Below are 22,653 nucleotides of genomic sequence, written 5' to 3'. Positions count from 1 at the left end.
TCAGGCGCTGCTGATCAAACTCAGCCAGCATGAAGAAAAAGCTTTTTTGCCATTCCTGACGCAGACCCTTGGTTTATCACTAATAGATGGCACAGGGGCAAGAATGGAGGTCAGCAAACTTTTCCTCAAAGAGCTGTATAATAAATATTTTAGACGTTGCAAGCCATATCATCTCTGTGGCAAATATTCACCTCTGCCGATGAAGTATGAAAATGGCCAGAGGTAGTATGTAAACCAATGAGAGTGGCTATTATAATAAAACTTTATTTAGGAACACTAGAATTGAATTTCACATAATTTTTATGTGTCATGAAATAGTATTCTTCTTTTATTTTTTTTTTTCCATTATTTAAAAGTGTCAAAAGCTATTCTTATTAGCTTGCTGTGGTAGGGGAATCAAATCAGGCAGTGGAACAAATCTGGCCTCTGACTGTAGTCAGCTGAGCCTTTAAGACAAACTTCCTCGATATCTGTGTTTTGGGTCTTAGAGTCTCAAGTAAGAAATATTAGAAACAATGGTAACTTGGTGATCTAGAAGCCCTATCTTTTCATCAAAAAGAATTTCACAATACTGCACATAAACTTTATTTATACTTTTAATATTTAATGGACAGGAAAATAGATAATGATAAAGAGCCATTAAGTATTAAGTAATATTTTAAAATATATACGAATTTTATTAATCAGTCTTTACATACATATATACACAGTAATACAGATAGGTACAAACATTTATTCCATCTGCAAAGTTTCACGTACACAGAATTTATTGGCCCCCTTGCAAAATTTTCAGAGTTGGAAATACTGCTCCAGATGAACAAGGCCATCGGGTCCCAGGACACAGCCAAGTAAGGCTTCTCATCCTCTAGGTTGGACACCCTTAGTAATCAAAACATGCCATCATCAATGGTTACAATGGCTCTAAGTCTTCCTGTAACCAGAGCAAAGGGCTTTGCTTCCAGGGTACATGTTGTGTCTAATGGATGAAGAACGGATTTTAGGGGCTCTCACAACAAACACATCCCTCTTTTAGTGAACAGTGATTATGGGTGGATTATAATGGGGGCAGAGGGAGAATTCTGAGTGTTCGGATGATGGTGATTTTTTTTTTTTCAAATAAAAGAAAAACAGGAAAGAGAAAAAAGAGATTCCTATACCCCAAAACAGATTTTGAAGGACTTTACCTGCATTAAACTGATATGACCTGGGAAACCATTCAGGAAAATGCTTTAAAAAAATAGGAATCACGTTGTCTGCCAGTGTGAAAACCCACAATATGCAGGATTCCAATTTCAACCTCATTTTAATGCGACCATAAAGATCTAGCCTGACGGTGGAACTCTGCAAAGCTGAGGCAGCTAACAAACACTAACCACCGTGGTTCCTATGAACAGGGAACCCAGATCACAACACGGCCCCAGAGGGAGGGTGAATTCAATGAGTAAGGTTAAACAGCGGGGGGGGGGGGGGTACTCACCTGAAACGGGTAAAGTGCAGACTGTTATCTGGAGATGTAAGTGTATGTTCTGGAGGGAGAACGGGTCTCATTCTGGGCACTGGGAGGCACATTTAAGAAATCCCAAATCAAAATAGTGTCATCATGGGAGCTGCTGATGATCTGAAATTCATCAAACTGTAGCCGAAACACACGTCCAGAATGTTCCTGTGAAATGTAACAACTTGCTGAGTAAAATGAGACCTTTACAGTCCCTCATCTCTCACTATCAGTGATCTGGTACAGGCTAGAAATGCAGCTACTTATCCCTGCTGCCTAACCAATGTTCCAGAGCTTACTGAGCCTTGTCCCTCACGCCAGGAGCAACTACTTTGGCTTTTCCTTCTAAGCCTTTTCTTTGAATTAATCTCTATATCTGAGATCCTGGCTCACTTATATGTCAAAGAAGAAAAACTATGTGCTCACTTCACCAAAGATCTTGGAAAGGTAAAAAACATTATTAAATACCCATGCTTGATACGCTGTAAAAAGCAGAGCCAGAAGGTAACGTTTTTAACAGTACCAAGAGGATCTATCTCAACCACAGCCAAAATCAAAATTAATGGTGAAAGAGAAGCATTCTCATTAAAATCAAGAAAACAAGAATGGCCCTAACCATAGTGCTGCATGCTCTAATCACTTTAAGAAGCAAAGAAACAGGAATAAAAGGTAAAGCTACTGAAAATAGGAACAATCTAGCACTATTTTTAAACAACTGTCTCCTCATTAATGTAACAAAAGCAACCAGACTATTAGAAATAATGAGCCTGCCAAAGTTGCTAAAGCAAGATAACATATAAAAATAAAATATTTTTATATGCCAAAGCAATAATCCAAAATACAGAAATTCCATCATAATACAAACATGTGGCTGTATTATAAAAATATAATGTAGCCAGATACCCATATTATGAAATCTTCCAAATCTATAGGAAGGAAATACTTTGTGCTCTATGAGGTAACCAATCCATCTACATATGAGGACTCCTGCTTTCACATTTTAATTTGTGTTCATGGTCCTTAGGAAAGAGCTCACTGTAATGTAAATGTCAATTATGCTCTGATTTTGGCTAACCAAAAGGAACAAAACTGTGCATTTCCCTGAAGGCACACTGTGAGGTACACAACCCTTCTGGGGTACACCTAGGCAGGGCTATCTGCAGGTTGCCCTCCCCCCCAGCACAAGAACCGCTGCCCTTTCAATAGATTACATACCACCAACGTGCGCAAACACAAAGTACTTGCTGGGGCTCGAGGGTCAAGAGCAGCTTGTAAGTCCCAAACTTTAATTTTCCTAGAAAAGAAAAATTGCCATTGGTAGAAAAATTAGTATTTTATATACTGTCAAGCACTTCCTTGGCTCAGTGGGTTAAAGCCTCTGCGTTTGGCTCAGGTCATGATCCCAGGGTCCTGGGATTGAGGCCTGCTTCGGGCTCTCTGCTCAGTGGGGAGCCTGCTTTCTCCTCTCTCTCTGCCTGCCTCTCTGCCTACTTGTGATATGTCTGTCAAATAAATAAATGAAAATCTTTAAAAACAAAACAAAACAAAACTGATCTCGCTCTTCCCACATATTTAAAAAAAAAAAAAAAAGCAAATGGAGAACAAGCTTACATTTTTACAAGTTATTTAAACCAACTATACTTGATTTGGGAAAAAATAAGGACCTCCACATTCTCAGAATTGCTAAACTGTGAAGAAATATTTTTTAAGGGAGACAAGAAAACAACTTCAGGCTATCTAAAACCAGTTCCTGACTTGATAATCTATGTCACCAAATTCATTCCTCAGGGGGCTCTCTGGAGCTGAGTAGGTGCTGCTGACAGAAGCTAGGGCTCTCTGTGAAATTCCAAGGATACCTTTCTTCAAACTAAGCAAATGCTGGAAGTTAATAATAGGAGCATACACAGACCAACTAGTCCCTTAGTGAAGTATACATAAGGTCACCTTGAAAGGTTTACTGCTGCCATTTGCTCATTTAAAAAGTCATAAGGCTTTTTAAAGAGTATTTGTTCAATTAGCCAAAAGGGGAAAGGAAATGTATCATTGTGTGCACACACACACACATAGCTGGCTTAATTTAGGGCTAAGGCAAAGAACTGAATTCTTGCACAACTTAAGCTACTCCCACAGTTTACAATAATGGTTAAAGGTGTAAGCACAGGAGTTCCAGAGGCTCTGCTACTGCAGGAGTCAGGGCAAGACCACTCATCCTTCTGGGCCCAAGGGCCTGGACATGATCAGGCAGTATAGTGACATCTGCCATCTGTTACACGGAAAGGATCTAACACAGAGTCGGCAAGTATCTGGCTGCTGAATATACAGTGCTCATTTTCCCTCTAGATACAGTGACAGCGGTGCACTGAAAAATCTGAAATACATACCCATCGTAGGCCCCACTGACAATCCTCTTATTATCAAACCGGATACATCGGACCAATTCTTCGTGTCCCTCTAGGACTCTTAAACAGGCACCACATTCAATATCCCATAGCCTGGAAAGTAAAACAGATCTCTGTGAAACAACCTCCCATACATGATTCACACTCTCCTTGAGTTCCTCTTACCTGTCCCATATGTGATTTTCACGTTCCTGGACTTGTTTCTATCTCACTCCCAGCCCAAACTATCCACGTAGAAAGATATGTCTGTACATTTGTACCATCTGTGTATTTTAAAGCACTAATCTGTGGGGGCGGCGGGCTGGCTCAGTTGGAACAACACCTGACTCTTGATCTCAGGGTAGTGAGCTCGAGCCCCACATTGCGTGTAGAGATTACTTCAGTAAATAAATAAAAACCTTAAAAAAAAAAGCACTAATTTGGATAGAAGCCTTACTTACTGTATTTTCTTTCATTCAGTTTTTTAAATCATACACATGTATTATTATTTAAATAAGATCAAGAGGTAAGAAAACTTCCATTGTATTTAGTTCCTGGGTACTCTCTTGATATCTGAATTGATGAAACCATGGAGCCAAATGGTCTAACAAGGACTTTCCTTGAGGAGACAGGGATTGCAGGCAGTAAGGAAGAAAAGGCATGTACGTGGGTGGGTCAGGGAGGACATGGTATGTATAGCCGGAAGATTAGGCTTCCACCCCAGACACTTCTGGCCTGGAGTCCGTGAGGCCCACTGAAGTTAGAACCAGTGGACCAGTATGGTGGTCTCCCTCTCCAGATGAGGCTTAGGGACACCCCTTCCTACATAATTCTGCATACTAGCGTTTGTCCAGTTTAGGAGGTCAAAGTGGGAGCCTCTCATTAGGTATATGAAGTGTCTCAGAAATATAAGCCCAGAGACTACATCCTGCCTTTTTCTTGGTGTATGATTTATTCTGAAGACTGAGATTTTTTCTATTACTGATTTTCTACACTCTGCAAAAAGAAAGCCTAGCAAACTAACGTGTGCAAAAACAAAGTCGGCAAATTAATTCCGTAACCAGCTTTTCTCAGCCTCTCCACCAGTGGCTCTTACCATCCGCCCCAGGAATATTTTAGCACAGCTACCCTCACCAAATATTCTCATCAGTGCCAGTGACGACGGCTTCTCTAATCCACTGTGAACAAAGCCATTCAGCACTGCCACTAACTCCAAAGGGGTCCCCTCCCTGGCGGAAACATGCAGTGCTATTCTGTAAAACCTCAGAGAGTCCAGTGAGAAAGTTAAGGACTGTCTACTCCAGAAAGAGTTAAGTAATACAAAGTGCCAAGATTCAGGATCTCACTTGACTTTTATAATACCTTAAAACTTAAAATGATAAAAGAAAACCCACAGCAGTATCAGCTCTATTGTTGTGGTCTCATTCCCTCCTTCCTTCTTTCTTTTAAAAATTATCTTGAAACCAATCTTTATTTTGCCCCAACATTAAAAAATTTGATTATAAAAAAGCTACTGGTGTATGTTAGCACAATGGGAAAACGACTAAGAACTGGTAAACAGATACTGAAGGGAAGTTCTTACTAAATACAAGGATAGTCATATTTATTAGAAAGTGAGGTCACTGAGTGTTGGAAGGAAGAAAGGGAGATAAAACATAAGACAAGACAGGAGTAGGTGATTCTGCAGCACAGGCTTTGCATGAGACAGATAGATAAAGTACGCTCCTCCCAGCTGTTAGCGAGGGAGACAGGAAAAGTAGAGAGTCAGGACAGAGTGTCCTCTGTTCTGACGGGCTCTGGTATTAAGGGTGCTTGGGTGGAGGAGGTTCTAAAACACATGTTTTGGGGGAATCAGTTTACCTGCTTCAGTCTGCAGAGCCCAAGAGATTAATAAAGGTTTCTTTTATTTGAAGTATCTATCTCCAAAGGCTCAGTCTTTCAAATGTCAGGGCCAGGAGAGGAGTCAAAAGTATGGCAAAAATTGGCCTGTCCTGTCAGCACACCAACTTCTACCCACCTTATGGTATTATCTGATGATCCACTAACAACCAGCCGATCCCTGTACTGGAGACAGGCGATGCCTCGCTTGTGTCCATTCAGAGTACGAACAAATTCACAGGTACTTGTGCTCCAGACCTGTAGAACACATCAGCAATATTTTAAGAATAAATACAGAAAAGTCCCCTCAGAATACATCTTTTTTTAAAAAAATAAGAGCGTCTAAGAATGACCAAAATACTTGACTATAAAATATGGTACGGAGGCTGGGGGACAGATTGGCCAGCAAACAGTTTTCTTGGCTGCGGAGTGATGAAACAGGAACGAAACACAGAGGGAAGCTGTGAAATCTCCAAACCTTGAGATATTCACAAAGAGAACATCTCCTGGATGGTTCAGACATTCACTTGCCTAGAAGGAAGAGTGTGGGCCAGATTTTATGTTTTCATGCCAGCTGACATGTCAAATCCAATGTAACTGATGTGAAAAAGTTTCACCTTTCACATCCTCCTCTTTTCCAGCATAGTTCCTTGAACAGCTCCATTTGTTTTGACACATCACTCCTAATATTATGTATGTGGAATAAATAATCTCTCTTTTGTGAAACCATCTGCAAGACTTAGATGTTCACAGACACACTTAATATATTACAAGCCAAATAAGGAGACGCAAAGCAACCAAAGTGCCCTGAATTATTTTACCAGCTGCATTTGTAGTTGAGTAGGATAACTAGATATCCACATGAGGAAGAATGAAGTCGGACCCCTAACTCACACGATACACAGAAAGTTTAATTCAGAATGGATCAAAGGCCTAAACGTGAGAGCTGAAACTATGAAATTCTCAGAAGAAAACATAGGAGTAAATCTTTGTGATCCTGGATTAGGCAATGGTTTCTTAGACATGACAACAAAAGTGTAAGCAACAAAAGACAAAATTGATAAACTGACTTCATCAAAATTAAAGTCATTTGTGTTTCAAAGAACACCATCAAGAACATGAAAAGAGAACTCACGGGATGGAAGAGAATATTTGCAGACCATTTACCTGGTAAGGGACTTGTAACCAGAATATATAAAGAACTTTTACAACTAAACAATAAAAAAACCAAAACAATCCAATTTTTAGTGAAGGATTTAAATAAATGTTGCTCCAAAGAAGATAAAAATGGCCACAAAGGACTGAAAAGATGCTCAATATAATCAGTCACTAGAGAAAAGGAAACCAAAACCAGAGAGACCATTGCACGACCACTAGGATGGCTACAATAAAAAAGACAGACAATAATAGGTGCTGACAAGGATATGGAGACACCCTCCAGGCTGATGTTATGCAACAGCTGTTTTGTAAAAAGGCCCAAACCCTCTCGACTTCCAAGCGGTGACTTTGTTCCAATTGGTGTGACTGAGCAGCGCGTGAATGACTACATACAAACCCTACTTGTCCAGCTTCCAGACCACTCCATCTAGTTTGATGCCACCTTTGTGAATTGTGAGGCTAGCAAGTAGACTCTAGAATGCTAACGAGTGCTGCTCCTAAAAAAGGTTTTCTGAACCAAATCGAAACACTCACACATTGCTGGTGGGATTTTAAAATGGTACAGCCACTTTGGAAACAAGTTTGGCAGTTTCTCAAAATGTGAAACCCAGAGTTACCTTCCTAGAGAACTAAGAATGCATGTCCGTGCAAAAGCTTGCACATATGCTTATGGCAGCACTATTTGTAACAAATAAAAAGTGCAAACCATCAAGAAGTCCATCAACTGACAAGTGGACAAACAGAACGTGGCACATCCACAATGGAATTTCCTTCAGTCATTAGAATGAATGACATACTGATACATGCTACAATATTCATGGGTGAACCATGAAAACACTCTACTAAGTGCAAAAAGCCAGACAGAAAAGGTCACATATTGTATGACTACATTAATATGAAATGGGGGAGAGGCAAATCCATGGACAAAAAGTAGATGAGTGATTGCCAGGGACCAGGAGAAGAGAACAGGGGCTGACTGTCAACAGGTATGAGGTTTTTACAGAGGGCAAAGAAAATGTTCTGAAACTAGTGATGGCTAATGCTATGACTATACTAAAGGCTACTGGATCGCATGCTTTAAAGGGTAAATCTTATGGTACATGAATTATATCTCAATAAAGTTGTTATAAAAACAGAAGCTAAAATTTTAAAAAGTTAATATGGATACTGCAATCAGTGCATCTACCACATCCCATGAACCGCCCTAGACTACAGCCATTCGTCTCATGCCAGCTACCCACCACACGCTGAGCTTCCCAATGGCAGGTATGCCTTATACATTACTCTATCTCCAGCACCCAGCCCAGGGTCTATGGCATGGCAGGTTCTCCAAATTAAGTGAATAATGACCAAATCGAATCCCAGCTCTGCCACTAACTCGCTGTGTCGTCTCCAGCCCAGTTCTCTACTCTCCGAGGCCCTTTGTAAAACAAAGGCTGTACCTGCCTCAAAAGAGTGCCGGAAAGATGGAGTGACATTAGCAATGAAAAGCTCCTAGCACCCACTACATGTGCCACAAGTTAGTTCTCTTTCCCTTCAAAATGTGACCAACAGTGTCGCTTCATGCAATAGAGGGCTCCTCTGTACCCTGGACCCATGACCCTTTCCTCTGACCTTGCCTGTGATTCCAGAAGCACAAGGGATCAAGCACAAATGGAAGAGAACAGAGATTCTGCCAGGTACCAGCTTGGTAAAAGCCACCTCTACTTTCCCTGTATTCTAATAGGGACACGAATAAGGAGAGTTATGACTGAAGACACTCACTTTGATGGTTCTGTCACCAGAGGCAGACACAATGTATTTATCATCAAAGTCTACTACATTGACAGCAGCACGATGGCCAACCAGGACACGGCGTAAAGTGATATCGGTGGCAGAAGCCATGTCCCACACAGCGATGGAGCGGTCCTTGGAACAGGTCACCATCAGTCCATTGCTGAAGCGTAAGTGCAGTACAGCCTCATTGTGGTGGATCAGCGTGTTGAGAACTTCACCCGTGTTCACATCCCAGACTCTGCATGAGAACAGAAAAGCCCAATGTGGCACTGTTAAGACAACCAGGAAAAGAGGCTAGCATGTGTGCCCTGCGCCCATACTTAGTAGTAGGCTGGGGAGGTGTCAAGCTTCACTTGTATTTGGTGACTAGGATCTGACACCTAAGATCGTGCTTAAAAGGAAGCCTCAGAAGCAATTATTCTACCTGCTGAGAAGTACTGAGAGCGTTTCAAGAAAGGAAGGCCAATACTGGCTCTGCCCAGGTTTAGGTTTATTTAGCATCAAGTATTCAGGCACAGCGCTTGTAAGCTCATGTTGAGGACAACAAAATGAGTCTTTAAGGAGATGGGCTCTGCAGGGAGTCTTAGGTGACCGGGGGAAGGCAGTGTGGTAGCTGGGGAATCGAGGACCTTCCCAACTTAAGGTTCTTCTTGACCTTTGACAGACCACTGAGTCTCTAATTTATCTACTGCAAACTAGAGGCTGTAGGTCAGGACATCTTATCAATTTCCACACTCATCTACTTACCCAACTGCTTTATGAACAAAGCCAGCATCCAACTGGGGACATCCACGACCTACAGGGCTCTTGGAGGTAGCCCTCTTTTGCTATAGCTTTTCTGTAAACCCCATCTCCCAAGAGTACAAGTTCACACAGAGCAAAGGAGGAAAGACGCAGGCTTATAAGGCAAAAGTAGTGGCCTAGAAGCACTGAGTCCGAGAAAAGATACTAAGCATGTTGGCAACTTTTCTGGAGCATGGTCTTCCAGGAGAAAGTGAACCTAATACTAGGTCATGTGCTTTTATACAAAAGTACACTGCCATCTCTGTAACACACAGCAATGAGAATAGGACCTACTTAATGAAAGTTAGCTTTCCAGCCTACTTTGTTCAAATAAACCGACATCTAAAGTGGTTTTGAAATACAGCATACAAAAACATACACAAAGTATGTGTGCGCTTATGCCAGAAAAGGGTGCAATCTCATTCTTCTCCTGGAAGACATGTAAGTTCAGTGAAGCCAAATCACTCACCTCACTGTAGAGTCTGAAGAACCAGTCACAATGACACGTTCATCATACTGGAGACAAAGGACAGAGCCAGTATGTCCTGTTAACACTTTCAAGCATTCCAAGCTGGTTTTATCCCAAATCTATTGAGACAAGATCAACATAGTATATCACAGTCTGATAAATGTGTTTGTCTCTGAACCATAAAACAGACCTGTGTTATAATAAATAAACTTATCTATAATATAATAAACTTCAAACAGGTGGAAAATGACAAAAAGGGAAGAGGCAATATTGAATATTTTCCAAAACAGATGTACTATTTTGCTTACTTTGTCCCTCTAAAAACTGTACTCATTATATTTAACAGACTTATAAAGGGAATTTTTAAATTCTGAAAAGAGATGGCTCACCCTCTGGAAAACAGTGTGACACTATTTATTAGGAACCTTCAAAAATGTACATCCCTAACCCATTATGTTTATTTACAAAAATTTTAAAATAAAAAAATCTTTGACATTTCAGAAAAATGTCAAAGTAAACTATGAAAAGTTTTTAATGACAGAACAGAATGTTTTAGTAATGTTTTTTAAAAATTAGAATAAAAGCCATCTATATATAGTGAAATAACCAATACGTATACTAAAAAAAGAAAAACAGAGAAGAAAATGTTAATAATAATTGATTTTGTTCTCTGAGTGCTCTTTTTCTCCCTTCTTTTAATCTTTCCAATATTCTCCAAGTTTTCAATACTGTCCCCATACAATGGCGGATGGGAAATAATTATTTTTTAAAGATTGGATTATTAAAAATAGATTGTATGGACCTATTTCTTCCCTTGTAAAATAATACAAACATGATTTACAGTGTCTCTCAAGTTTACTGCACATAGCCAAGATGTAACAAGTGCTGCAGACATTTAACTTTCTACAATAGCAAGGGCTTGTTTCTAATTTCTGACCTATTAGAACCAGTTATTTTGAAAGAGTGATTAGTAGGGTCCAACTCTTGGTATCAACTCAGTTCTTGATCTCAGGATCATGGGTCTGAGCCCCACATTGAGCTCCGTACCCAATGTGGAGCCTACTTAAAAAAAAAAAAACAACTTTTTTTGAAAGAGTGTTTAGTGATCCAGGCTTGGTATAGAATGAAGTACAAAAGGTTTCCAACCACTGGTCTAGATAATCTCTCTAAATCACAACTGTGTTCTACTATTTACATCTTATAAATCAAATGCATGCCTATTTTAAATTAAACATGGTAGCCTCTATAAAAGAATTCTTCAGAAAGACATGCCCTATAAATGAAATGTAACCCCATGGGCAGTCTATACTTAGATAAGGTCCTTATAAACCATTTCTATCTATTCCTTAAAGGATAACTGCCAAAATTATTACTAACTAACCTGTAGCCACAGGTTGTCAGGGCTATCAATATGTATTACATAAAAATAGAGTTCTGTGATCAAATATGTCTTGGAAGTTGGGAAACACTGGATGTCTCTACTGTGGAATTTCTCAGAGCCTTTCTATGCTACTCTATCCTATGAATTTCTACGAAGGAGGTATATCACGCAGTCAACTTGAGGAAAGACCAATAGAAATTATGCAGAAAAGATGGCGGCGGGGAGTTTGGAGAAAATGTAAGACAATAGCAAAAGATCCAGTATTTATGCAATTAGAGTCTCAGAAGGAGACAGAAAGAAAATGGTACAGAAAAAAATATGTGGGGAAAAAAAAGGCCAAAGGCTTTTAAAATTTGGTGAATGAAAGACATACATTTACGGAGTCAAAAAGCTCCATGAAAGACTTCCTAGAGATGACATCAAAAGCATAACCCATCAAAGAAAAAAATGGTACATGACACTTCATCAAAATCAAAATCTTCTGCTCTGTGAAAGACATCCTTGAAAAAATGAAAAGATAAGACTGGAAGAAAATACTTGTAAAACAGATCTTAAAAAAGGACTTGTGTCCAGAATATGCAAAGAACTCTTAGGATGCAATAATATGAAAACAAAGAAGCCATTTTAAAAATGGACAAAGAGGGGCACCTGGGTGGCTCAGTGGGTTAAGCCTCTGCCTTCGGCTCAGGTCATGATCTCAGGGTCCTGGGTGCATCAGGCTCTGCTCAACAGGGAGCCTACTTCCCCCTCTCCCTCTGCCTGCCTCTCTGACTACTTGTGATCTCTCTCTGTCAAATAAATAAAATTTAATGTAAACTGGGGAAATGTACATTTAAACCAAAAACAGGTGTAAGTGCAGTAAGTGTATTAGAATGGTAAATATCAAAGGAAAAAAATTGAGAATACCAAGGGCTACCAAACTTGCATAAAAAGGGAGCTCTCACACATTGGTAACAGGAATATAAAATGGTATTGCCACTTTGAAAACCAGTTTGGCCATTTCTTAGCAGGGAATACATATACTTACCATGAATCAACAATACCAATCCTATAATTTTACTCAAGTGAACTGAAAACGTATATTTTCACAAAAATTTGCATACACATTTATAGTGGTTTTATTCTGTAATTGTGAAAACCGGAAACATGGATGTCCTTCAACAGGTAGATGCATAAGCACATGCAGGTACACCCATAAAGTGGGTTACTACTAGACAGCAAAAAGGAATCAACTATTGCTAAATGATGAGTCTCAAATGCACCACGCTAAGTATAAGAAGCCAGACTCAAAAGGCTACATACTGTGTGAGTCCATTTATACTATATTCTATATAGTATATATATATATATATATATACTATATACACAGTATATATATATGGTACATTCTATATATATATATATATATTCTATATACTATATACTATATTCTCCAAAAGGCAAAATTACAGGTGCAGGAAAAAAAGATTTTTTTTTTTTTTTAAAGATTTTATTTATTTATTTGACAGAGATCACAAGCAGGCAGAGAGGCGGGCAGAGAGAGAGGAGGAAGCAGGCCCCCGGCTGAGCAGAGAGCCCGATGCGGGCCCAGGACTCTGAGATCATGACCTGAGCCCAAGGCAGCGGCTTAACCCACTGAGCCACCCAGGCGCCCCAGGAAAAAAAGATTTTAAAAAAAGGTCAGCGCCTAGGGGAAAGAATTAAACACAAAGGGGCTGAATAAGGGAACTTTTGAGGACAATGGAACTGTTTTATATCTTGATTTTCTGTCATGATTAACTCAATTCTTTGTGCTTGTCAAAACTCATAAAACTTTACACCAAAAAGAGCGAATTTTCCTGTATGTAAATTATAACTTAAAAAAAAAAAAAACAGTTAAAAAAACCCCACATGTTTTCTTAAATATGAGAAAATAAGCTACAAACAGTGTAAAACAAAATCTGTCAGATCAGCTGCCAAACATTAAACATGGAGAAATGATCCAGTTTATCTACTATTGAAAAGTGAATTAAAACATACAAATATAAATTGCTCTATCATTCTTTTGTACTATCAACTGAGCCTTTTCAGAACCCATAAAAGGTAATGACTGTGATTTACAGGCAAGTAAGCAACACTTCCACAAGCTAGCAAAGTCAGCAAGAGTGCTGTGATACTGAGATATTTTCAATGTGTACCTAAACACAGAATACAGAATGTGAATGTGCTTAGAGAAGGATAAGAAGTGAGACAATCCAGGGGTCTGGTGTTAGTACAGGGAAATACTCTGGCTCTAGTTTTTCAGAACCACACTGACAGCTGCCAAGATGGAGTGGAATAGATAAAAATACAATCTGGAGTAAACGGAGAGATTCGATGATCTAGTGTCTAACACATAACCACAATTCTAAAAATAAAACATACAAAATACAGTCATTCACCTTAATAGAATTATCTCGTAGGCCACTGATAATTTTTTCATCATCATACTGTAAACAGTAGACACCTTTACTATTTTCAGAGCGGCACTGAATCCTCTGCAAGTTGTGTCGTCCACACCGCCAGTTAGATTCTATAGTCTGTGGAGGGAAAAGGAGGAAACAGACGAGTTTTTGTGAATCAACTATTCTATTAGCTTCAGACTTTAGTGCTGCTTCCAGGAACAGCATACCAGATACCCCATTTTGGTCTGCATAACTGTCTGTGGATAGGAATCATGTTCTTTTCCAAGTAAGACATTAGCCCAACAGTGTTTTTTCTCAAACACTCCCCTGACTGTCTGGCAACCGTGATAGGATTTCCAATGAGTTTGAGTTGGGTTTAAAAAAAAAAATGGCCTAGACAGAACTCATTATGTTTAAAGAATGCTCTTTGCACCCAAAATATACAAATAAACAGTAACTCACGGGGTCACTCTTTAATGCCAATTAAAATATCTGTCAAAAGACCACCACCAACATTAAGCATATACTGACAATCTATGTATCTATTCAAAGCAGTGTCTTCATCATCGAGAAAAGATCTTGAATAAACATTACATGCCAACTACTACAGAAAGAATTTTATTTCATAACTACTTTTAATCTTCTACCACACTGAAAGGTCCTTTAGAATAAGAATGGCACATTTCCACCCTGGATTCTCATTCTTTCATCATTCCTGCAACATTTACCGAGATGCTATGTTATTCCCCAATACTGACCATACTAAGCACTAGGGATGAAGAAACAGAATGCATACCGCTTTCAAGGAAGCTACCACTCAAGGGACACAGGTATCTGGAACTGGATATACTCTAAACATGTTTATTTGGCTAAACGATCCACACATTAAACTTGGAAGGATGTTCTTAGTTCCTTTTTACAAACATGGAAAGAGTTTAATTTCCTGAGGCCACAAAACTAGTAGCTGGATGAGCTGGAAATCATACCCAGTTCATACTGACGCGGAGTCCATGTTTTCCACTAAAATATGCAGTGTCTATAAAGAAGTATAGTCCTAGCTACTGAGGCAGTGAACACAGAGCATAAGATCAGTAACAATTCCAGATAAAATGTGAGTGCCAAATGAGTGATTAAAATTCTAAGTGCTGTAGGACACCTACCGAGATAAACAGTATTATGGTTTCACACTAGTGGGCAAAGTTTGTTTGTTTTTTTTTTATTAAAGATTCTTTCTTTCCTTCTTTCTTTATCAGACAGAGAGACAGAGAGCACAAGCAGCCAGAGGCAGAGAGAGAAGCAGACTCCCCGCTGAGCAAGGAGCCCAATGTGGGACTCGATCCCAGGACCCCGGGATCATGACCTGAGCCAAAGGGAGCCGCTTAACCAACTGAGCCACCAGGCTCCCCACTAGTGGGAAAAGTTTAATGAGAAGGTGGGTCATACCCAGAGCACTTGAAGACCTGACCTTGGTAGTGGATATGAGGCATTTTGAGGATCAAAGGACACAATATTTCTACGAAGAACAACCAAAGTGCAAACTCCAAATGCTGGAAATTAGGGAACAAACCGTTTGGACTAAAATAACTGGTTACACCTGAGTTCAGAATATGGTTCGAAAGATTATCTCTGAGTAGTTAATTATCCAAGTAGCTAAAAATTTAATTAGTTGCTTGCTGAAGAAAGGTGACATATCTCATCTTCATTCATGATTAAGCACTTAAGTTACCAGCTCTGCTGACATCTAACAAATTATATTTCCTCTTATGTTGAAGGTGGTATGCTTCTGTATGCTCTAAAATGTTAAAATCTACTGAATGTTTTGTGCCAGGTACTGTTATGTGTTTTAACATTTTATAGCTAATTTAATCATCACAACTCTGCAGCCGATAGTACCATCCTCGCTTCACAGAAAAAGAAATGGAAGGCTGGCAGTGGTGATATACATATGCCAAAAAAGGAAAATGTTTCATCATCTGTGGCTTTTGTACTTAACACACAGGAGCCTGGAAATCTAGTCCCTGCCCTCAAAGAGCTCCTATGTACAACCCTGAGAGAGGGCAGGACCACATTATTTCCAACACCCACCGGGATGAAGGTGGGGCCATGGAGACGCCAGGAGCGAGAGAATGCTCATCTGCCCATCTGCTACCGAGACAGAGCTTCTCAGGCAGCGTCATCATTTCTAGTAAGTCTGTAAAATGTGAGAAATAAAAGCACATTCCAAAACCCCCCCAAAATTAATTCACCCCATCTCTGCTACCGCTACCGACATAGGTAACAGATAGTTATGCATAAGCAACTTTTTGAAAAGGGGTCCAGAAAAAAGGACTTCCTTAAACTGAATTCAATGCTTAAAGTCATTTAGAGAACTAACATATTTTTAGATAGTTGCCTAAGCCACCTCACAAGTTAAGCATACCAGGAAAACAGTGACTTACGAGACAGTTGTATTCTAAGTCTTATTCGTGGCCAGAGACCCCTGGCCGTGGTTACTGATGTTTGGGCCACACCCTATAAGGGCTCAAAGTTGCTGCAGAATGCATGACTCCATATAAACCCAAAGTATTACAAAGCTGACTCTGTAATATATCTTACATATACATATCAGGTTATTTTTAAAATTCATGTAGCTGTTTTTAATTATAAAACAATTGCTTTAAGATATTACTGAAGTAGCTCTTATATATGTTTCAATGCAAAGGAAAAGTATACTGACTATCCTATCACATGGGAGACAGAAAAAAAATAATTTTTTTTTTTTTTTTAAAGATTTTATTTATTTATTTGACAGAGAGAGATCACAAGTAGGCAGAGAGATAGAGAGAGGAGGAAGCAGGCTCCCCGCTGAGCAGAGAGCCCGATACGGGACTCGATCCCAGGACCCTGAGATCATGACCTGAGCCGAAGGCAGCGGCTTAACCCACTGAGCCACCCAGGCGCCCCGAAAAAAAATAATTTAATGTAAAAAGTGAAAGTGGAGGAATCCCCATAACAAAAAGAATTTCCCCCTCTCCTGGAAATGTTTTCTAGAACTGGGTGACTTGATTACCGTCTTTTACTAGACCTAAAAACCTAAATATACAGCAGAAAGGACTGAAGATGAGCTGGGCTGAAGCAGTGGTCAGCCTGGGGTAAACACACTCCCTGAGAGTCCCAGGGAGTCTGGGAAGAGACCACCACCTGATGTGAAAGGCTGAGCCATACCCTTGTTCTCTGGCCCTCCAACAAGCAGCAGAGGCTAGGACCTCTCAAAAGCTCTGCTAGATAATAGGCTCTTGTTCTAAGCTGAATGGAAGTTAAGAAATAGGAAATGGCTTAGCTTCTCAACTTCAGAAAAGAGACTAATTTTCTAAAATACAATTCTGAATTTTAAAAGAAAAGGGCTGCCAGATAATTCTTGATGGTTCATTTTAGGAAGATCCCACTTAGGGCTGTGTTAAAAAAATTATTAGGTTCCTGAATCCCAAACACAAACACATAGTTTGTTTCAAAAATGCCAGGAAAGGGACACTAAACCAGCTCAGGGAGGTGATCGTTCTGCTGCACACCAATCTCACGTAATGCCCGACTTCACTCTTCTCAATTCCCCAGGCCACCCACAAAAGAAAGTGGCACTTGCTGCTGGCTGAGCCTGCCCGAAATACTACCTACTACCACCATATTTAATGACCTCAACTCTTACTAGAATGCTTATAAGCCAGGTCTTTTCAAAATACATACATACATACTGGGCCTTTAAAAATGGAAGGCAGCCCACTGTGGTATAGAAAATACCTAAGTCAGTTAGCAGCTTTGGCAAATGAGCTGGGACAGTCTGAGCTGCAGTTTCCTCCTCTGTAAAAATGGGAAAATAGCATCTACTTCCTCAAAACTGATGTAAGGATCAAATAAGATTACACATGTAAATGCTCATCACAGTGCCTCAAATGATATCAGTGATGCTCTCCCTTGTTTGCAGAGAACACGGACCAAAAGGAGTAGGCCGTGACCAAAAAAATCTTCTCACCGAAATGTCAGGAATGGCTGTCTCGGTCTAGGCTGATATTTAATGCTGCGAGCCCTGAGCCCTCCCTAACCATTCCCAGGAAGAGGCTAAGCCTTTCAGTGCAATTCAACTATGAACTCCAGTGGCAGGGATACAGGGCATACACAGGTGCACCTCTTTAATTATGCAGATACCTGCCATTTCACTTAGACATCGTGGGCTACGGCTACTGTTAGAGGACTATTTCGTGTTTTTGAGAACTTGTAAAATCCCCTTACCCTGTGCAAATTTTCAAAATACTGGGAAAGTAGCCATGATACACAGAGTATACAGCGGCATTTAAATTGGCAATAGAGTGAAAACAGATGTCTGAGTATGGAGGAATAACATTATTTTTAGAAGCCTAAACACAACTGGGTGGGTGGGCAAGTCTCAGCATTTTCTGGTCAGGACAATATTAATATCAAGTTTGCAAACCACAAAAAAGCTCCCCACTTTCCCTGAATAAAATGTGGTTTATTAAAAGGTGCGATACAACACAACATCATCTTACCAGTGGTCTATTCCAAGGAGAGTGCTTCAAAGACTTGAATCCAGTGAATAAAAAGAGGGTAAAAACCTATTCCATGAAAGAGTTTGCCACTACTCTAAGATGGCAACAGAAAAAAATCCAAATTCAAGACATAGAATTCTGACTGACTGGAGTCTATTATAGTAACTTCCATCTCACTCCTGAAAGATGCCTGGGAGTGGGGGAGGGCTGGTAGAATGAAAAGAGCATGAGCTTTGGACTAAGAATCTGTTTTGAAAATTTGAGGGTTAGATTAAATCACTGTAGCAAAGTACCTAATAGTAAGCTCACCAGTAACAGGAAGAAGAAGAACTGAGACTCTAGATAGTAGAGGAAACATGGCTGCTTCCTTTAGGAATGTGCCTCAGGTTTTCCAGGAATTCCTTCTCACCTCAGAGGTACTCTAAACCCTCTCTTCTCTCTGTGTGGCAAGAACACCCATGAAAGATGAGCCTTTGCAGAAAGCGAAGAATACTTATTTATTCTCCCCAGACTTCATCTTTCACATCTTCATTTCCTGAATAATGGGGATTGGCCTCACTGAGCTAGATTCTCTTCTTTTTTCTTAAAAATTAGCCAATTTCTAGTAAGTTAAAGTGAAAAGGAAAGTCATCTGTTCATCAAAGTCAAATCTGGGAATGGACAGATGAGAGGAGCGAGTACATAAAACAGAGCAGTCAAAGCACAGCAAGAAAAAGAAAGAAAAAGGTTTGTCAACTGGCAGCTTTGCAAAGCCCACGGGAACCACAAGGAGACTGCAGCTGTGTATGGGCAACTAGGAAGAGGGGCACAAATATCCACTTAGCACTCAGGCTGTAATTTATCTTTTGGCATTGTGCTTAAAACCCTTTAAAGTACTACCTTTCCCATAACTGGAACTAAAACAGGCCAATTAATCTTATCTTAACTCGCACCCTTTTTTCAAGGATGTTAAGTACTCACACCATTGGGAAAGATGAGAAGAGCACCTTGCAAAGTCCACAGGCATGCAACAACATACCTCTTTCTCCTTCACTTCTTGGATTTTCCAACTTTGAAAATGATAAACAACAACACTAAGCCTAAAGCTAGACAGGTCTCAGTTAAATTCCCATCTCTTCTCTTAGTCTTAGTTTCCCCTTATTACAGATGGGGATAATATGTACCTTGTAAGAATTAAATGCAATAATCTATGTAAATCACCCAACCCAGTTCATAGTATACTACAAAGGCTCAAAAGTGGGTACAGTAATTATTATATTCTGCCTAAAAGTTTCATACCAGCCATAAGGTCAAGAGCCAAGCCCCTGAGTCTCCATTTGTTTGATCCACAGATCACCGATACAACTCTCTACATGTGCATCTGCCCTAGACAGAGTAAAACATACTCCCGAAACAGAGGTAAAGATCTCTATTTTGATGAGGTACCAGTAATCCATAATACAGAAAGTTGTACTAAGTACAAAAGAATATAAGGTTGATCACAGACTCTGTTACTCACTAGCTATGTGATCTGGGGCAGGCTATTTAAACTTGTTGAGTGTCTCAGTTTCCGTAAATTTAAATAAGACCATGGCCTACCTTTCAAGGTATCTTTCAGAGTTAAATGAAAAAGTATATTATAAAATGCTTCACAAAGAATCTAGCACAAGTGAACACTCTAATATGTGTGACACATTATCTTTTATTATTACTACTATTAGTGAATATACCAAAGTATAAAACATTATCCCTTACACTAAGAGATCTAGCCCACAAAAATCTGGAGGAGACTCTTGTGGCCAACCAGTGGGTTTTCCCAAACCACAGTTTAAGAATCACCGGGTAGACCACCATGATGTAGAGGTTTTGCATCAAATGGGGTTTTCCCCCACAGCTCCATTACCCTCACATCTGCCTCCTCCACTAACTTTAAAGTATTATTTCAGCCTGAGGAAATGGTTATGGTAGGTAGTGTCACATACTATCATGCTCCAGAATACTGAGTTCATACTATCGATTAAAACAGCACTCATGAGGATTAAATAAAATACCCTATGTCACCAAAACCTTTAACCTGATCAAAGTTCTTCCAGAGTTCTCATTTATTAATATTGACTTTAAACATCGTCCTTCTCATAACAAAGGACTTCTAAAATTATTCAAGGAAATTTAGAGGTACTCTGTAAAGAATAGTTGGAGGAAAAAAGCAAAAAGTAATATAGTTTCTAATATATATGCACAAGCAATATCTGAGAACAACTATCTTGGAGTAAGAGACAGTCCCTCTCCCCTGAAACACACACACACACACCCCTCTCAACGTAAGATTCAAGTTAACACTGTGTCTCAGCTCCTACACTATAGGAGCAATTTATTCTAAGTTTTGAGCTGCCAATGGATCAATGAATTCCTAAACTTTATGATTTGTCAGGCAGAAGTTTTCTATTATTTAGCTTTCCCTAAGAGATTACTTTACAGTTCATTTTAGGGAGCTGTATACTCAAGACAAGGGTTTGTGTTTTAAATATGATATTCCAGTCACACTGAGATTTACCATTAACCTAATGATTCCATCAGTTCACATCTGTCTTAAAGGGGGAAAAGGGGACTCCCCAAAAGGCGCATGTTTCTCCAATAATGAATTTTGGCACAATAACTTTTATGTCCATCACCTGGAGGAGAGGATTACTTCACATTTGGGAAACTGAGTATAACTTTATGGGTGATACAGCACTGCCTAGCATAGGCTAAGCCTTTCACCAAGGAGGAAATAGTGAAGTAACTGAGACCTGCCATGAACACATGTGAAAGAGTTAATGAGAAATGCCTGTGCATGTCTTTCCTGGTTCAAGGAAAAGGGCTAAATAATAAAACTGAACTAATTAGAACACATGAATAATATCAAACATCTCCAATGTTTCTCATCAAGTTTACAGAGTTTTACTGGTCTGGTGAAGTTACACTCACATCCAAAATCCAGGAGCATAATTTGCTCTATAAAACCCACTTAACTATTGCTTAGAATCATATTTGAGTCACTTTTATGAAAAAAGTTATGGGAAATTTACAGAGGAAGCCGAGACTATGCCTTCTCCAGTTCCCTTGAGATGGCTGAAGAATGTAAAAGTGCTGACCTGAAAAACCGTGCCTTGGATTTTGGAAAATTTATCAAATTAGAATAAAAAGCTGACTTTGGGTTCAGGTTTTAATTAACTGACAACCTCACAGGCGTAATTCATGTTTCAGGAAAGAGAGATCATTTTTACTAAAAGGTATTATCTACTCTGAAGAATGGCTGCAGATTATACACCGATTATGACACATTTGCTTCAAGAGTTCAACTTAAAAAAATTACTAGCTCCATGTTTTTAGATCAAAAAACACTCTAAGGCAACATAAAAAGTTGAGAACAAGACACAAAGAGTCCATAAAACAGATAAATCATTAAGTTACCTCTATATCCTGGATAATCTTTGGGTATAATGACCTATAAAATGAATTGGGAGGGCCATCTGTAGGTCTGTTCTTAAACAGGTACTGATCCCTGGCAAATAAAAACAAACAGATGTTACATTTTTGCACATAAAAGGGTGAATTTTATTTAAACATGGTGCTTACAAAGATACTGTATCTTTCAAGACTTTTGACTTGCACTGAACTTTAACAGTTCAAAAGCAGGGTTTCTGACCGTTAAAATCACACGTTAGACACAAGCATACTTTCATTTCCAGCTCCGTATCATAATCCTGGCCTTTTATTTCCTGAACACCCAACACATATTAATATAGCCTTCCGTTCTTTAAGTTAATAAAAAATGCTAATGTAACTTTGTGAAAAACCTTACTTGATACACATCAAAATTCCTCCCTTGAAGAATACACAGCCCTAACCCTTACTCACATAGCGACCTGTACTTCCACCTGTAACACTCTCTGTGCTAACTGGACCAGGTTACATGGATGTACAAAGCTATAAAGCTATATATAAGTTAATGGGTTATCTGAAAACTCCTGCCCACTGTGCCTCCTGTATCTTTAATCAGAAGCAGTGACAAATAGCAAATAGCGTTATTTGCCTTTCTCATATTTTTTTTTTCTTATCTATCTCTTGCTAATAGTATCATCACCTAAGAATAGTGTGAAAGGAAAACCATAAATACACGGGTTTAAAATAAATAAATAAATAAATAAATAGGTTTGAAAAGCCAAATTACTCATTCAAACTATATACTACTTCCTAGCGGTTAATACTTGTAAAGGAAATATGCATTGCAAAAGGAATTATTCTAACAGCTTTAACTCCCACCCACCCGTCCACCCCCCGCCACCCCTCCAGAACACTCCTCTCCCCACCTGTTGAAAATGGGGCAACACATTTGGCAAGTATAACTACTTA

At 39.4% G+C, this 22,653-nt stretch overlaps 1 protein-coding gene across 7 annotated transcripts in view; it reads right to left on the bottom strand.

Moving 5' to 3' along the window:
- Positions 1–22,653, bottom strand: part of FBXW11 (F-box and WD repeat domain containing 11) — a 121,191-nt gene that overhangs the window by 7,353 nt on the left and 91,185 nt on the right. For 5 of the 7 annotated variants that reach the window (XM_004737608.3, XM_004737604.3, XM_045075610.1 and 2 more), the window contains 8 exons: positions 21,712–21,802; positions 13,739–13,876; positions 9,938–10,056; positions 8,674–8,923; positions 5,891–6,009; positions 3,877–3,987; positions 2,711–2,789; positions 1,478–1,663 (listed from right to left, as the gene is read on the bottom strand). In XM_004737608.3, coding sequence (XP_004737665.1) covers positions 1,502–1,663; positions 2,711–2,789; positions 3,877–3,987; positions 5,891–6,009; positions 8,674–8,923; positions 9,938–10,056; positions 13,739–13,876; positions 21,712–21,802 — 1,069 coding nt within the window. In that variant the 3' untranslated portion in view covers positions 1,478–1,501. Of the gene's footprint in view, positions 1–651; positions 977–1,477; positions 1,664–2,710; positions 2,790–3,876; positions 3,988–5,890; positions 6,010–8,673; positions 8,924–9,937; positions 10,057–13,738; positions 13,877–21,711; positions 21,803–22,653 lie in introns of those variants that run through there. The other 2 variants (XM_045075609.1, XM_004737605.3) reach the window with 2 other exon arrangements.

This window comes from Mustela putorius, unplaced genomic scaffold (assembly GCF_011764305.1).
Source record: "Mustela putorius furo isolate JIRA1106 unplaced genomic scaffold, ASM1176430v1.1 tig00000145_pilon_pilon_pilon, whole genome shotgun sequence".
Taxonomy (NCBI): domain Eukaryota; kingdom Metazoa; phylum Chordata; class Mammalia; order Carnivora; family Mustelidae; genus Mustela; species Mustela putorius.
The sequence above is the reverse complement of the archived record's forward strand: the minus strand, read 5'-3'. Positions and strand labels throughout refer to the sequence as shown.